The sequence below is a fragment of the Chenopodium album genome, chromosome 24 (genome assembly GCF_948465745.1).
Source record: "Chenopodium album chromosome 24, dcCheAlbu1.1, whole genome shotgun sequence".
Lineage (NCBI taxonomy): Eukaryota > Viridiplantae > Streptophyta > Magnoliopsida > Caryophyllales > Amaranthaceae > Chenopodium > Chenopodium album.
Window position 1 is genome coordinate 24,383,548 of NC_137857.1, and position 17,881 is coordinate 24,401,428.

The 17,881-nt window shown below is 33.9% G+C and overlaps 2 protein-coding genes and 1 non-coding gene across 4 annotated transcripts; 1 reads left to right on the forward strand and 2 right to left on the reverse strand.

Annotated features, from left to right (window-relative positions):
* Positions 1 to 380: 380 nt before the first annotated feature.
* LOC145611407 (putative hydrolase C777.06c) lies at positions 381 to 10,859 on the reverse strand. 2 transcript variants are annotated; one of them, XM_081666737.1, is made up of 11 exons: positions 10,546 to 10,859; positions 8,507 to 8,642; positions 7,884 to 8,011; positions 6,710 to 6,857; positions 6,522 to 6,627; positions 4,662 to 4,720; positions 1,841 to 1,876; positions 1,644 to 1,753; positions 1,289 to 1,350; positions 1,140 to 1,194; positions 381 to 853 (listed from the first exon to the last, which is right to left on the reverse strand). In XM_081666737.1, the coding sequence occupies exons 1-9, from the start codon at positions 10,722 to 10,724 to the stop codon at positions 1,293 to 1,295; spliced, it is 960 nt and encodes a 319-aa protein (XP_081522863.1). In that variant the 5' UTR covers positions 10,725 to 10,859; the 3' UTR covers positions 381 to 853; positions 1,140 to 1,194; positions 1,289 to 1,292. The 2 variants fall into 2 exon arrangements, with proteins under 2 accessions (XP_081522863.1, XP_081522862.1); XM_081666736.1 differs by having other exon boundaries at positions 381 to 858.
* Positions 10,860 to 10,938: 79 nt separating this feature from the next.
* On the forward strand, positions 10,939 to 11,041 carry LOC145612835 (U6 spliceosomal RNA). Its single transcript, XR_014106752.1, has one exon. It is a non-coding gene; the product is annotated as a U6 spliceosomal RNA (small nuclear RNA).
* Positions 11,042 to 14,865: 3,824 nt separating this feature from the next.
* LOC145610681 (uncharacterized) lies at positions 14,866 to 17,320 on the reverse strand. Its single transcript, XM_081665981.1, has 2 exons — positions 16,905 to 17,320; positions 14,866 to 15,391 (listed from the first exon to the last, which is right to left on the reverse strand). Exons 1-2 carry the CDS (start codon positions 17,318 to 17,320, stop codon positions 14,866 to 14,868), a joined length of 942 nt encoding a protein of 313 aa, XP_081522107.1.
* Positions 17,321 to 17,881: the final 561 nt, after the last annotated feature.

Below are 17,881 nucleotides of genomic sequence, written 5' to 3' on the forward strand. Positions count from 1 at the left end.
TTTTTTTTTAAACAAAAAACCAAAAATAGGAAACAAGAAAAAGTATTTCCACTTTTCTATAGTCAGTTTACAAAATTATCATGATTTTAATAAGTTTGACTACTTTTTTAAAAAAAATATGACATAATATATGATTTTGAAACACAAAAACCAAAAAACAAAAAACCACAGTGATGCCACACGAACCAGCAATTGTGAATCAATATTAGAGATAACCGCTTTAAACATTGATTTAAATTTCATTCTTGAAAGCTTGAATACTTTCAATACTTTATATTAGGATTAAAATTGAAAAATTAACAACAATCATTGAATGTAAAGGGGGTAAAATAATTGGGTGTGTAATGGAGGAAAAAGAAGACAAATGTGCTAGGAAGAACTGCGAACAAAATAATGAAATTTATTCAGGAAGTATACAAGTATAACCTCATAGACCAGCAATTCCCTTTTATTTTTTTGGTCTCATATGAGTTGATTTTATGAAAAGCATGTGATTAGTCATTTGCAGTTTGTATTATACTGCTAGAAGTTATCACATTAACAAATGGGAAAAACTTGAATATAGTATATACTTAAGCCCACAATTTTTGGGCAACATTATGTATACATGACTAGCGCAAAGTCAATTAGCCCATAAGCTTTTGATTCTCTCTTGAAACAAATGGTCGGGGGAAAAGGAATCAGTTAATACCATCATCAAAAGCTTGAGAGTCCATCTCCGTATGCGCAATATATTGTGTCAGCTTAAGTTCAAGCCTTTGATGTGATTAGTAGAATAGCCAAAATCTATAACCTGTATGAATGGAATGCCTGCTCGCCCACTGAAGAAGATAAGAAGCAAGTATAGTTGTACCTGTTCTGCAATAATACCAGTTACAACACTGCTTTAAAATTTTGGTAGTAATTTAGTAGCATGCACAAAAATTGCCTTTCCATGAAGTTGCACATCAGAAGGGTTGTACTTCATGAAGTTGCAATTCATAGGCAATGTGCAATTTATAAGAGGTGCATAAACTTTTTGGTTGGGCATAAGAAGTAATAACTTATCGAGGGGGCAAGGAGACAATTTTTTTGCATGCAAAAATGGCAACTTATTCAGTTTATGAGAGGTAAAACATTGTTAAGAAAAAAACCAATACCTGCATTGTCAACCAAACAGCTAAACTTTCAGTACTCCTTTAGAAATATAACATCCTGCACATATATATTGTCAAGAAACAACCAATTAGATGGTGTTCGCTGATTAAGATTCACCATGAGAGTAATGGGCCTTGCTTATAGATCTCACCTTGTCAAAGATCTATAGGGATTCTTAGACCATCATGAGCTAGTTGAACCTGAATTCCCTCCCTGAATGCAAAGAGTGATGAAAACAAATTAATAGTCTTTAGAATTTGTCAAAAACAAATTCAACAATATGTGTAAGTAAACAAAATCAGTGTAAAACATATAGCATATTAGTCAAGTTAGGAAAAGAAATATAAGACGTTCACAATAGATCTCAGTGCAAAAAAAATATGAAGGTTATGCTCCTACAATGGCCTTATTAAGGAATAAAATTTCTAAAAATGGAAGTTGCAACCATTTCATCTAAATCGTATCCCAGTTGAGAACTTGAACAACAGTGAATAGCAGTCCACTACCTTTCTGACCATTCAGCAAGATAGGCATTATCACTATGGTGATCAAATTCATGGGTCATTCCAACCAACAGAGCACGCTTTGGACAGATTCTCTTCACTGCATCAAGAGTCTAAAGATAACCAAGGCAACTTTAGTCAAATCACATAGCACAAAACCAAACCACATAACATATTGTTGGATTCTACAGTTAGGTTACCTGAGGGAAGCAAAAGTGAGTATTATGAGACCCATTCTGCAAATCAAAGTTGGAAAAGAGTTGAGTCAGATACATGTATACACTTCTAAAGTTTACCTTTATTATACAGAGATAAACTAGTAAATATTGACTTACTTTCTCTATTTGCTTTTAGTTAAAATGTTTGTTTAATCATGCTTGCCAATACACAAATTCAACGATGATTATTAATTATTGTTAAGCAAATATCTTATAAAGTTGACATTTTGAAATTATAAATCGAGGAGAATCTAACAAGACCCCACATGACTATATTTCTTATTATATACTCCCTCCGTCCCCAAATGATATACCCATTTCTCATATTTCACGGGGATCAAGAAAGAGGAGGAAGTAATAGAAGTACACGGGAAAGCAAAAAAGTAAAGAGAAAAAGTAGTAGAAGTACATGGAAAAGTTAAAATTCACATGGGAAAGCTAACTTTTGCAAAATGAAGGATAATTTAGGAAGATCACCTAATAAAGACAAGAAAAAATGAGGGTAAAAGGGTAATTTCATGATACCCATACATGGTTAAAAAAAAAAAAAGGGTACATCATTTAAAATGGAATAAGGGTAGATCATTTGGGGACAAAGGGTCAAAGGGTATATAAATCATAAAAGCTCAAAAGAGAATGTGTGAATAGTGCCAAAGTCAAAACGTGCCCACTAAAAACAAACGGAGGAAGTATTTATTATTTATTAACATAATCAGTGGTCTGGCATGCGACTTCAGAACATGTTTCCCACAATCTTGTACCATGTTGTATAGCCATGAGAAAACTACATATTATGTGATTACCAGCAGAGTCCTCAGTTGGCCAAGTCTCTCGAATTCCTGTGAGAGACCTGGGTTCGATTCTCATCAAACTCACCTTGGGAGAATTTCACTGATTCCCCCCTCTCAAGGTGAGTGTTCACCTTGCCAATTTTTTTTTATTTTTTTTCATATTTTTTTATTTTTTTAAAAAAAAAATAATAAATAAATAAATAAAAACGGAGTCATAGACCATCTATCTCAGAGTTGAGAGTATTTTTATCTTCTCAGTTTCCACTTATATATTTTGAACTATTTATTCATCTTTAAATTAGGTAAAGCCCTCTAAGCCCACCAAACCCAGGCTTGAATTAGTACATGACTGCCAATGGACCACTAGTCGAATTAGACTCTTCTAATTATTCTTACAGTTGATAATTTGTAAAGCAGAAATAATGGATAGGACAGCAAAGCTAAAAGCAAGAACTAATCTAACGCTTAAGAAAGTCAAGAGTATCACTATACATGTTCAAAATATATCATGAACTACTAAGACACAATAACCTCCACCCAACTATTCCTTTGTCAATGCATATAAAAGAAAGAGAAACTAGTGTCTTTCAAATCACACTGGAAAATGTACAAACTGCAACATAATGCTGAGAGGTAGAAAAATCTCCACACTCCAGATACATGATAAAAGAGTAGCAAATTCATGAAAGATCTCAATGGTGCCCTTACCTTGCATCTCCTTCCACTGTCACACCCAACTATAGCCATTAATATACTTGTCCTCGCTACTTCCTTCAGATTTACCTTTATCTTTTTATATACTTCATAAACAAAGTAGCTTTGTTCCTCTTACGCTAATTTTATCTTTAACTACTATCTTCATATAGGAAATTTCCATCCATACCCTTACCCTTTTATATTTTTCAAGAATTTCGACTTGATTCCAGTTCTTCTTTAGATTTCAATCTAGCCATGTTATGGTAGTCTAATTATGTTGAAGTGTATCACCACATGTAAGTGTATCACTACATGTAAGTGTATCACTACATGTAAGTGTCCCACATTGGTTTAAGATAAGAGAGTTAATCACTTTATAAGGCTAAGAGGCTACTCCTCCTATTGCCATATGGTTTTGGGATGGAACCTCCTTTGATCTTGTGAATTGAACTCTCTCTCTTGGTTTGCGGGTGTGGCCCAGACCCGCATTTAACATGGTATCAGAGCCAAGTTCACGGTTTGGGACCTTTAATGGCTTGAGTATATTGCCAGGCCCATGGTTTGGGTCCTTTAATGGCATTAAGTATTCTGGGCCAAGTTAAATTAGATCAAGTGATCCTTGAGTAAAAGGAACCTTACATGTGAGGGGGAGTGTTGAAGTGTATCACCACGTGTAAGTATCCCACATTAGTTTAAAATGAGAGAGTTAATCACTTTATAAGGCTAAGGGTCTACTCCTCCGATTGCCATATGGTTTTGGGATGGAACCTCCTTTGATCTTGTGAAGTGAACTCTCTCTCTTGGTTTGCGGGTGCAGCCAGACCCGCGTTTAACAAATTATACTAAAATTTCAGGCTGACATGTGTTGCACTCTTTGTGATGTTGTTAGTAGGTGGTTCTTGAATATATGAGGCTTCTTTGTGATTTCAGTAGTGCTCCAAAATTTTACCCACCTGCAGCCATTTTCCAGTCCCACCTGATTTTCATTCTACACACTTAAAAAAGTTTGGGAACGCAATGAGAAAATTTTCACTTTAAAGGCCAAAAGAGTAACTCTTTTTTGGGACATCCATTTAAGGAATCTTGGGTAAGTACGATATATAATTAGGGAGGGATGAAGACACAATTCATAAAGCATGCATTTCAGTATTGCATGATCCGCTATTGCTCAATCAAAAATGGAAATATATAAAAAAGAAAATCAGTTAATAGATGCTTGTTCAACTTTGGTAATCAGACTCTCGCCTACAGCTATCTATAAAGCATCTCCATCACAGCAAGTAATGAAATTCCAAACAAATTTGATTCATACTAACCTTGTAAAGGGTATCCAAGATAAGAAGGTCCAACTGACCACCACCACTTTTCGAAATAACTGCCAAATGAGCAAGATCAATTTTAAAACCCAAACAATTCATACTGGTCAAGCAAATCCACACAAATTGTGATTTATGACAAAAACAGGTATTCAAGGAGAACCATAGAATTTCAAACCTCATGCTTGGGAATAAAGTACACCTTTCATTTCTGATTAATTGCAAAACCCATTTTCATTTGTTTTTTTTTTTTCATTAATAACAACACTTCCTTCTTTAGTACTACGTAAGGAGCCACTACTATGTTGTTATTTCTTCCTCCCTCTAGTCCTTCTTACAAATTAGTTTCTCTCATTAACCCCACTTGAATTAACAGTTTATAGTTTCAATTCCCACTAGCAATTATATAACCCCGCTAACTATTCTTCATACTTCGCTTTATGATATCCCTTCTTTGGTTCCCGTTCCCACATTACAATTTTCTTTAAATTATAAGTCTAGACTACAGTTGCGAATTATCTAAAATCTATACTATATATTAAAGTAATCACCAAAGGAGACACTTGGCATAATTTTGTAAAATATTTTCCCTCCAAAATGCTATTTATTTAATTTCTTCTACAAAATCTATTAAAAAATTAAAATTATTTTATATATTATATAAAATGCAACACATAAGAATTTAAATTTGAAAAAAAATTGTTACATATGTCATTTAATTTCAATTAACTCAAGTTAAAATTACTATCATTATTCATAAATCTTACTTTATAAATTCAATGCGTGTACATAGGGCCAAAAACTAGAAGTCATTAAATTCAATGCGTGTACATAATGCTATAGAGAATATCAAGAAGAAAGAGCCAATTTATTGGTACATATATTTTGTCCTCTTACTAGTAATCATAAAGATACAGACACTATCAATATGCTATATAATCTTGATTAAGACATTTCTTTAGCGAATAACACAAGTGATTCTAGAGTACAAGATGCTGATATTACAAGGAATAGAAACATATAAATGGACCAAAATAAATAAGGATTACCTCTTGTTTTCAGAATCAAATAAATTTAGTAAAACAGATACTGTGCCTCAGAAATCATGCCATGCTCTACGCTTTAAAATAAAAGATTACCATGGTTTACTCACAATTTCCATTAAATCAACTTACGGGTTAATGCAAGTAGTGGATCTTGCAAACCCAAACAAAGACACACTTAATTACTCATGGTCCAAATCAGCACAATCCATCCTTTTCCAGTTGCCATTCAGGTTTGTCAAAACTCAAAAGTAAGTGGGATGTTTAAGCTTTCAAACACTCTTCATATTAGCTTATTCAAAAACCAATGTCTAAATTCACTTTCATAGGGTCTATAGTGTAAAGTCATGAGTCACGACAGCTGTTATAAGTGGGCAAGAAAGAGATGACCACAGTTCAATGAATCTAAGTGTTAACAGTCATAACACACATATTTGCTCAGTTCAGATAAGGAAATGAAAGATTATATTTGTCGTTGTGAGGTGTTGTTAAAGGACTTATTCAACCAAAAGCTTAAGCTAATGGTTGAAGCCCATGATTGGTTTATATATGTATCACACCCCCTCACATGAGAGCCCGTTGGGCTTGAAGTGTGGATGCAGCATTGGCCCCTCCATACCCAACGCTTAATATCCCACTTCGAAAGGACGGGGTGGATGAGATTCGAACTCGTGACCTTTGTGTCACGTTGACTTTATACCATGTTAAAGGACCATTACAACCAAAAACTTAAGCTAATTGTTGAAGCCAAGGATTGGTTTATGTACTCTATCAAGTGTATTGATGCATTTATATCAAAGGGCAAAAGAGAACTCACGAGCCTCTGTGCTTGGGATAAAACGTGAGACATCCGATATGTAAGCTACTTCGCACTTCTGACCAAAAAGAAATCCTAATGAAACATAATCTTCACCATGCATCACCTATATCAATTGAAATAATCAGTAGAAAGTAGTAGAAGTAATTAAATGTATAAAGGAGAAGAGATTGATTCAAGCAAGTTACTGGTAAGGGGGCAAATTGCAGGCCTGATGCAAAAAAAGGTTTCTCGTGATCACTCTCAATTATATTCCAGTCAAGCTGAGAAACTCGTCTTATCTCCTGGCCTTCTTTGAGTTTTTTCTGAACCAGGTAAGGGAATTTTACAGCCACACTGTCACAGGAAACAACCAAAAAGGTGATTATCAAGCTGAGCAGCAGTGTAATAGAATTTTATTCAATCTGACTAAGCATTGCATCTGTCAAATGTCAAGATAACAAGAAACAATCTCAGTTCGGTATGATAAGAGTATACAAGAAAGTACAGTTACAATAAAAAAATCTGAAGGGTGTAACTTTACATCATAAGTTAAGCAATCACCATTATAACTTGACACCCCAAGGCCCAAGTAGTAACAAAATTGATATAATGGGTGAGATTAAAAACAAGGTTGAACACATCCAAAATTATCTGAACAATACAAAATCAATAATGCGGGTTAAGGTTCAGATTTAGAGGAATTCTTGGAATGAGAAAGAAGTGCTGCCTTCCATATTCATGTGTACTTGTCAAGTTTTCTTCATCCCTTAATAATTTGTGTGATTCTAATTATGAAATAAGAATGGAGTAAATAGTAACAGGAAGTCACCCAAAGGTCAACCAAAGCAAGTAGGGGAAAAAACAACCCTCCAATCTAGCTTCCCAGACCTAGCCACCTTTCACATGCAAGACACTTGAGTTTGCATATACACTTGCAGGGCATCCTTAAAGTATATTGAGTATCCAATGCAACTTTATATCAGTAACTCGATTAACAAAAACCAGAAAGTCAAAACTGATAGGTAGCAGTTCCGTTCTAATGAAGAGAAGAGATCGAGAATAAGGAACCATGATGGCATTCTTCAAAAAAAAAAAAAAAAAAAAAAAAAAAAAAAAAAAGGTATAATGATGGTAAAGTAACATCCCACCCCATGTATTAGAGTAAAATTCCACAATAAAAAATCAGAAATGTAGAGCAGAAGCGCCCTTTCAGAGTAGTCTTACTATCTAGGCCACAGATCTAGATAGAAAGCCCTATTGCAACCAAGAGATTAAATTTGAATTAGGGGAGATCACCAAAAAAGAAGAGGCATAGACAGCTACAGCTTTGGAAGTGAATTCATTAGAATATTCATCGTGGCACTTAAGAAAACTCCATACCTATTCATAGAATCCTGGGTGAGGTAAATTGGAGTCGGGCTAATATCATTTGTGGGACTAAATGGCTGCACAGCTCGTATGTCATCCAGACCAAGAATTGCATCGGCATGCTCATGCGTCAGAATTATCTGCAGTTGATCCAATACTGACTTCTTAGATTTCAGCAAATAGAATAATGACATTAAATTATAATTTCTGACAGTTATAAGGCTGGAATGTAGTTCCAATTATTGCTAGAGTAATTTGGTAGTGAATAGTGCAGGAAACAAACTACTGAATCAGGGTATACGCTCAAATTCTTATAGTTCTATTTGATGCAAATTGTTAAACATGCCATCGACCTTTGCAGGTTTCCATCAGATGTAATTTCTGTTCCTCTTTTCCACAGCATAAAAAAAACCATCAAAATCTTAGCCACGTCTTAACCAGAAAGCTCCCATTCATTCCCAAATATCAAAGAAACTAAATAACCATGGAAGAATGAAATACAAAAAGACAAGATATAGAGAGATCCAAGAAAACAAGAAAAAGACTTCTTTTGAATGTTTAAGAATTCTGTACAAGGTTCATATGATTTATATTAAGCATACCAATATTTTCAAGATTCAAGAGTAAAAACTCACAGAATCAACCCGTGGAATTTTGTGGAAGGTGAACCAGCGAAGAACTGCCTCTCGGAATGTCTTGCCAATATCAATCAGGATATAACTATGCTCACCATTGTTCTGACAATAATCAATAAGGAGAGATGTATTGCCCCTGGATATCAGATACAAGTAAAATTAAACACCATGCCTTAATATACCTTAGTGATTACTTTAATCTTCAAAAATGATTCCAAGGATGTAATACCAAGAAGATAACGTTATACTCATGATGGTTTATAGTCAATTTCTTACAATAACGAGAAATCCAGCCATGCAACAAAGGTAAAGGGTAAGCTTTCATTTCTTACACTTACAGTTCATGGAGAGAAGATACGAGAAAAGGCTAATGGTAACTTCAGCGATATGGATAATAATTAGAAAAGGGATGATAAAGGAGGTCCAAAAGATTGAAGAATGCCACTTATCTTTAAATCTTATAGCTATTAGCAGTGGAGAAATCATTAAGTTCTGAAGAATTTAAATCTTTGTAGCTGTTAAAAGTAAATGAACAAGGGGCATGAGCTAGTACACTTCCCCCTCCCCTCTTCCTATGAGTAAGTCTTTTATTATAAATTTCTTTATCAAAGGAGAGAACAAGAACATTGCAACTCCAGCAAATTCCATCAAATTAAAATGCACATTAGAAATCATGCATTTCCATACTCATAATCTTATGACAATTCCATAGCTAAAACATCTATTTAAATCAATTGAGTTAACAAAGACAGGCAATAGACTAATGCCTATTAATCCCATTACTTTCCTCTACTTGTTACCCAGCAGGAAAAGAACACCCATAACTATTTTTTTACTTACCTAACTACAAAAACTTCTAAAGTCACTCTATCCATCTCTCTTCCAAGTTCCAACTAACAACTAATTACCATAAATGAGAGATAAAAAATAGTAAGACAAGTAGTCCCTAAGACATCACATTATAACTACAAGTGATCCACAAATGCTACACTTCCCTTGCACCAAGTTTCTGTTACCATTGTCTCGAGTCTCAACCCACCACCATGAATCATAAAAAGCTCTAATATCCCAGTTATATAACTTGAGCAAAATATATCCTCAACAACCACATGATTATCTAAAAAGAAAAAGCATATAGCTCTTAATTCAAAAGAAGACTAAATTGATACTCTTGCAATAGGGGCCATCATTGTCATGTAGCTTTTCAATGAAAAAGACGTTATCACTTATCACTTAGACCTAAGTTATTAATTCAGCTCAGCATGTACTATCCAAAAGCGATCATTTCAACGTAAATGTTGGCTACTAATAAAACATTATGACCTTCACTAATCCTAGCATCAAAGCCCCAAGGAAATGATGTTATCATTGAAAAAGTTATATTCCAAGATGCCTGAATGACCCGTTTGGTAAGTGGTCACATATCTTAGAAACGGTAATGTTGTGAGGAAAGACCAGATTCATTAGCATGATAATGGAACTCCATCCCCAAATATAGGTTTTTCTTCTTAAATTTCAACTACCACCAGTTTTAAAACAATAATAAATGACAATAAAAATTTAGATAACAAAAGAGTTAGTTAAGGATGAATTCCTTCACAAAAAAAAAAAAAAAACATATATACTTCGTACATAAAATCATTACCACTACCACCATTTATTACCTCCTACCAACGGAAAGTATAGTTTTGAACAAACAATATAGTACAAAATATGTGATTAAAATCGATATCCAAGACAATTCCACTTCCACATTCAACTGTTTACACTTAAATATATAAAGGTCTCTAACTAATCATGCACATTATGGAAATACTATAACACTCCATAAATCCACATTACAGTGAGATCAAACTCCAGAATTTAACAAGAATCTAACAATGGTGTAAACTCTCAGCTTCAATGAAATCACTACCACAATTAAAAACAGTAATAATCAAACAAAAATACAGCGAACTTCCACAGATCTATCACCTAAATTACACAAAATAAATGACGAAGAATCAAGCAAAATTGAGCAAGAAAAATAAGAAATGTACCGATAATTAGGGTTTTGATCGGGAGGAATGAGCAAAGACTGAGAACAAACGGAGCAAGGAGGATCAGAAGGTTGGATCAAGCACATTGCATTTGGTACAGCACTTGAGCAACCTGTTCCCATGAATATCACAGCCGAAGAAGACGATGAATGATCGGTGGTTGCTCCGCCATTCTCCATTGTTGAAGGAAGAGAGAGAAAGTGTGTGAGAAACCAGAGTTGTTGGTTTGCTGATGTAAAGGAAGACTGGAAAAAGGAGAGGGTGGAATGGTGGATGTTTCTGGTGTATGCGTAAGCGTAACCAACGGTTTTCGAGTTTGGTATATGCTTACCGCACTTTGATGCTGCGGGGTATTGTATGACGGTATTTTAGCTATATTCAACTTATTTGGTAGTCTCTTCGGAGACATCTGATAAAATTGGAACGATACAGAGAAGATTAGCATGGCCCCTGCGCAAGGATGACACGCACAAATCGAGAAATGGTCAACTTATTTGGTAATTAGAAGACCAGAGAATTGAGTTGTTTGGGTTGGGTTATTTTGGATTGATGATGCAATTGAGTTCAGGTCGGGTCAATTTTGGGTTTCTTGCAAGTTAAGGTCTGTAACTAATTAAGTTTTGAGTTGATGTTTCATGTCATTTTGGATGAAGAAATTGCATATCGGGTCGAGATTTCGTGCAATTTCTATCATACACCGGAGTACCATGCACACTGTACTCCAGGTTTTATAAAACTCATGTTATTTTGATGTTAACTCTTTGTTACTTCAAATTATATATATGTTATTTTTACATACATGTATGTTCTCATTCATCTTCCTCCCACACTCACTCTCTCTTCCTCTCAGCTACTCCAACTCAAAATTATACACTTTCTCTCTCCTTTCTTCTTCCAATTTTCTGGGTTTTCTAAGAATCAACCTCACTCTCTCTCTCTCTCTCTCTCTCTCTCTCTCTTCCACTCACTACTCCAGCTCTAAATCAAACACACTTTTTCTCTCCACGTTTCTTCTTCTAATTTTATGGGCTTCTTAGAAATCTAAAGGTAATCTAAGGGTTTTAATGTGTTTATGTCCAGAAATTTAGTATCATCTTGTAAAGTGTTTGATTTTCTTCACGATGCCTTAAATTTCAACACTACTAATGTTATTTTGACGTGAATTTATTATTATTCAATTTATCTGGCTACTTGGCCTGCTGGAGGAAAACTGACCTAATAGTTGGGATTATTGTAGGTAAATCGTCTATAGTTGGGATTATTAAAGTGTATTTTTCCTATATATATATATATATATATATATATATATATATATATATATATATATATATATATATATATATATATATATATATATATATATATATATATATATATATATATATATATATATATATATATATATATATATATATATATATATATATATATATATATATAATTTTAAATAAGTACAAGTTATTTAATGTAAATTAAAAATAGCACGAGTTGAAGGTGAAGTAATAAATAAGTAACATATTGTTCTAACAAAATAACACAACATTTAAACAAAATAACATCAAGTATACGCAATATAATTCAAATATATTGTGCAAGGAGTACCATGATCCATAGTACTCCAAGAGTTTATAATACTAATTGAGATTTCGAGTCAAGTTTAGATCTGGTCAAGTCTAAGTAACTTACCTTTAAATTACCAATTTAGCCTTTTTTAAATCTTGTGGCAATAGGAATATTCGATCAGTTGTTTTGGGTAAAAATATCTATTACACGTGGCCCTATTAGGTGACATGTGTCTTCCTAAGAGAGGTCCAAAGTGGACTAAACTCTATCTGACATGTGTCACTTAGCTTCCAGTTGTTTGGAAAAAAGACCGCCTTTATGGTCCAAATCCTGAGAAAGCCGCAATGCGGCGTAGCCCATCAGAATTAGGTCAGGGTGACCTAAGAAAGGGCACCTTTACCAATGACCCTATAAATAGGGAGATTTCCCCCATTTTGGGGGCACGTTCAATTATTACATTCTATCTTCATTCTCTCACATCAGAGAAAACACCTGATCTCGAAATCTGAGAAGATCTCACTTTTACTTTTCCCGCACTTTTTACTTTTCTCCGTACGCGTTCTAACTTGATCGTTGGAGGCGGAGCTCCTACCAACCGGAGTCTCCGTGATTTTGCAGGTACATATTGCGTGGAACTAGTCTTGGTGACGTAACTCTCCCGAGGGACCAGAAAAACCCCAAAACGAAACAATAGTATATCTAGCGCTTGTTGGTTTTCCACCAACTTGTTACAGTATAAGAAGAGGGGAGAAAAAAAAAGGAATGCGTTAAATATGCAAATTTCTTTAAAATAACAAAATAAAAAGTATACTTCTTAAAGAAATCGAGTTGAATTAGTTAGGGTTGTTTTAGTGTCAAATTTGGGTCAATTAATTCAAGTTATAATCAAAATAGGAATTTCTTGTATCAGACAATTTTGACTTAGGCACTTCATATTTGGGTTTATTCTAATCAATTATTCGGGCTATAAATCAGTTCCAGTCACTTTTTGTATCCAGTATTTTTGGTAAGGGCCACTATAGGTCTACAGGTATCGAGTCTATTTAGGTCAATTAATTCAAGTTGGAATCGGTTCGATTCACTTTGGATATTGGATACCTTATAAAATTCAAGTCATTTTAGGGATTGTGTTAGCTCTACATCGGGTCAGGTCGAGTTTTGGTTCGAGTCACTTCAAATCTTTGGGTTGTTTAAGATCTATATTGATATTGGGGTCGGGTAATCAAGTATGTGTTTTTTTTTTCAAGTCTAGATCATATAAGTATTTTTCTACACGAATCCAAAATCACGTAATGTGCAAGAGGATACACGTCAAACTTTTTGAAATGTGTACGCTTCGTGTGTTAACATATAAGGCGACTTGTCAGGTCTTTTTTCAACCAGCTTCTATTGCAATACAAAACATCATACTTGATAAATTTTCGTATATCTACTAGTATTAAAAATAAAAGCCTAACAAAACCAATTAAATATATAGTAGATTAAGGCCTTGTTTGGCAATTGGCTGCTGGTTGTTGGCTAGTTTGATTGGCTGGTGTGACTGAGCTGGCTGTTTCTATTGGCTTTTTTGTTGGCTGTTTGACTTTTTATTAGTCTAAAAACATGTTTGGTAAAATTGGTTGTTGAATGTTATTAGTAACTTAGGTAGCCAAAAGTTAAAAGCTACTCCAAGTAGCTTTTTCATTATGTCTTAAAAGCCAGCTTTTCAGCTGGCTGAAAAAGCCATTTACCAAACACAAATTTTGGATGTTTGACCAAATAAAAAAACCAAAAGCCAACGAAAAGTCATTTACCAAACAAGGCCTTAAGTGTACTAGTGGGTATATTAAAACTCGATTTATATATTATTCTCTTATTATATTAGCTTAACTAAATTTAATCTTTATTTTAGCAAGTATAAGTATATGTTTTAGTCTTAATATTATTTAACGACATTAATTCGGAAGTAAATTTTCGAAATAAAATTATTCTTAAAATTTATTTAGGGTCAAGTAATACTTTTATGTTCCGTCAAATGTAGGTACATAAGAATACATTTTTGGTTTTATCTAACTTCATCTATTTTCTTAATCTACTAATAATTGGCCTAACACATTTTAACCCTACATTGACCCTTTCCATTTATGTTCATGTACATTGAAGGCTCATTTAATTAAGATCCTTTAATTTTAAACTTTAACCAAACCCTATAGATTATCCTTTCTAATAAACAGGTCTAATAATCTTAACATGCTAGCAGTGTTTATGCACGCAATACATGCTTAAAAGTTTATATAACCAAATATAATGTTTTTAACAATAATCTTACGGTCTTAATTTCTATCACGTCCTCCATTCAAAAAAAAAAAAATAAATAAAAAAAATAAAATAAAAAATCTATCAAGTCCTCTGTACATATTATATTTATATTTGCTATACTTTTTTCTTTTTTAAAAAAACAATTTAAATATGAAGGCTTTTCAATCATTGAGTTTCGCTCTATACTAAAATTTGCATCCAAATCCCTATAAGTGGTGTTGTGTATAGCTCCATAAAAGGTTATGCTGCTGGGCACACCTAAATCATAGTTCGTTAGTGCTATTTTAGCCAATTTCACCTTTAATATTCTTGTACGAACGAAGTATATTACAAAACATATTAGTTGTCCTATCATTTTCGAATTACAATGATATTAAATAACCATATATTCTTAATTCACACACCCTATCAATCAAGGGTCTAGTATTTTTTTTTTTTTAAAACCTTATGCCATAGGTTTTATCTCGTACCATGTATTGTAAAATAGCTGCTCTCTTGTTCTTTAACAAGTCCTTGTGTGTTACCATTTGAGCTCCAACCATGAAATTTCTCCTTCGCCCAAGCGATCGCCTCAGCAATATTGGTTTCTTCAGAGTTGCTGCCTTCAACCATTTGATTATCTACTTTACTACCAACATAAGAAGATTGTTGATATGATAAACATTCTTCGTACTCGTAGTTTGTTGTTCGACCTTGATGAGGAGGAACAACCGGTGAATTCGGCGAGAATTGCATATCATATTCACCACCATTGACATTTACTTTGAAGGAGTGTTCAAAGTTTATAATTTTTGGAGAAGGTATAGAGTGGGGATACCCAAAGTTGTAGGTTTGTATCATGTAGTCATTACACTCATTTGTAATGCACTTGTTGTTATCCAAATAAGATATTGTGTTAGGGCATCCATATGCTGGTAAGTCTTGCTTTTTATGATTTGTTTTAGGCTTGGATGATGCAGTCCATCTACTTGGTACATTGAGTGGCCTGAAAATCACAATCAAATAACATTTAATGCTAATTCTATAAATAAAATTAGGTATTTTATTAATAAATTATTGTTTAGAAATAAATCAAAACTGATTAAGTTAAAATAGGCTAATATTGTTTAGAAATAAATCAAAACTAATTAACTTAGGAAATTTTACAAAAAAACCACCTTTTATAAGCAATTTTTTTGCAAGAAACCACCTTATAAATTTTTTTTTTGCAAAGACACACCTTAATCAAATTTTTTTTTGCAAAACCATACCTTTATGCCGGAAAATAGAGTCAAACCCTATTTTCCGGCATTGACTACGCCATTAGCACCCACGAAACTGACAGTGGAGGGGAGAAGGGTGGCTAGGGCTATAGAGGAGGGTTTAAAGTGGTCAAAAAGGAGTGTGTTTAGGGTGGTCAACACCGTAAAAGGGGGTGTGTTTATGGTGGTCAACGCCATGAAAGGGTGGTTTCGTGAGTGGGGCTGGAGAGAGAGGTGGTTTCGTGAGTGGGGCTGGAGAGAGGTGGTTTCGTGGGTAGATTGGGGAGTCAACGCCGGAAAATGGGGTCAAACCTCATTTTCCGACATAAAGGTATTGATTTGCAAAAAAAATTTTGATTAAAGTGTGTCATTGCAAAAAAAAAAATTATAAGGTGGTTTCTTGCAAAAAATTGCTTATAAAAGGTGGTTGTTTGCAGAATTTCCATTAAGTTAAAACTAAACCATTTTGATACCAATTTACATACGGTTTTTTTTTTTTTTTTTTTTTTTTTTCTTTTTATACAAATATCTGAAGTATTTGATCAAAATTAGTCCATTTGACTCAAATTTTTTTTCCCTCCAAAATAATCGCCAATATTTTAATTTATTAAAGTATGGACTACGGGACAACAAGGCAACAAGTGTACAAGTGTACAAGTCTTTGATATTCCAAACTAAAGGATTTTCATTTCTAAGCACTAATAATTAAAAGGATTCGACTTTGTGATCTTAAAGTTACAAGGTGAATCCCTAACTAATTACACTTATTGATGGTTATTACTTTATTTGGTGAGGAGTGACTCGTATTGAAATGCATAATTTTTTACTCATACTATGTAATACTTCGTAACATGAAGAATGATTAGTGAAGACTTTTTAATTAGGGTGGTGTTTTGTATATTGCTTAGTGGTGAGTACAAGTCGATTTTACAGAGTATGTACTTCTTAAAACAGGATTGATTTATTATACAACTTTACAGTTGGATCATGTCCAAGTTTAATTAAAAAAATAGATCAAATTAGTTGTTCCAGATTTTATATAAATCAATGTTTGAAAGCTAAATCCTGAAGACATTTTTAATCAGTTACACTTTAACACAACATAAACTGACTTGCCTTTTGTAACTTAATTACTATTATAAGCAACAACTAGTTTAATTCTATTAAAAATAAAAAAATTAAAAAAAACTAATGAAATTGTAAAATGATAACCAAAAAATTATTTAGAGAAAGGTATGTAAAGAGTTGAGAATTCACCTGAGCTTAGAAGTGTAAGTTGAAAGAACAACATCCTCCTCCCCAATAACCGCGGCGGATCGGAAGTTATTGAGTTCATTCATCTCATCAAAGCTCATAACAGATGAAGAAGTGGACTTTGATCTTGACATGGACTTCAGCTGCCTATTCTTGGACCGTCTCTTGTCTGGAATAACAAACTCAGGCAACTTTCGGCCCGAAATTACAGCCGGAGAATCAAAAAACTCTGAAGGTGGCATGAAAATCTCGTTGTAAAACCAATCGTTGCCTGAGAAGTCAGCTGACATTTTTCTTGCTAGTACACTTCTTGGGGGGCCTCCAAAAACGTCCTTGAAATCTTCGGGTTCTAGTGCTGTGGCCCCAGTTGAGGCACCAGAGGCGGAGACACCCATGCTCTTTCGCCATGACTCGTCCATTTAATTGAGGTTTTGTTGTTGAGTGATTTTGGGTAGAAAATAATGGATTTAGTTGACATACATTGATGTTTGGAGATGGGGTTATATAAATGCAAAGATGGAAATATGAAAAGGCCGCCTTTTTTTGAAAAAAAAAGGGATGTGAAATTACCAAAATAGGCTTTATTTTTTATTGTTGGGGTCAGATGGATTATTTGCTTCTCTGGAAAGATAGATTGCTTAAATGGATATGATTATATGAATAGTTTAATACTTTCACTCCAAAAAGGAAAGTCAATACTCCGTAGAAAATAAAAGACTGGTTTGAACATGTTTGGAACCATGATTCTAAATTTAAATATAAAACTAAATGCTTTTCTCAAAAATATTATGTACATAATTATTATATGTATGTACCAATTGGATGTTGGTGTAGTGGTGATTGGGACTACACTTGGTAGGGAGGACCCGTGTTCGATCCTCCGCGACAACAATTGGGAGGGGACTGGAACCTTACCACCCAGAACTAATCCCCGACCCGGATTAGCCCAAAGGGCGGACCGGGTAGAACACCAAAAAAAA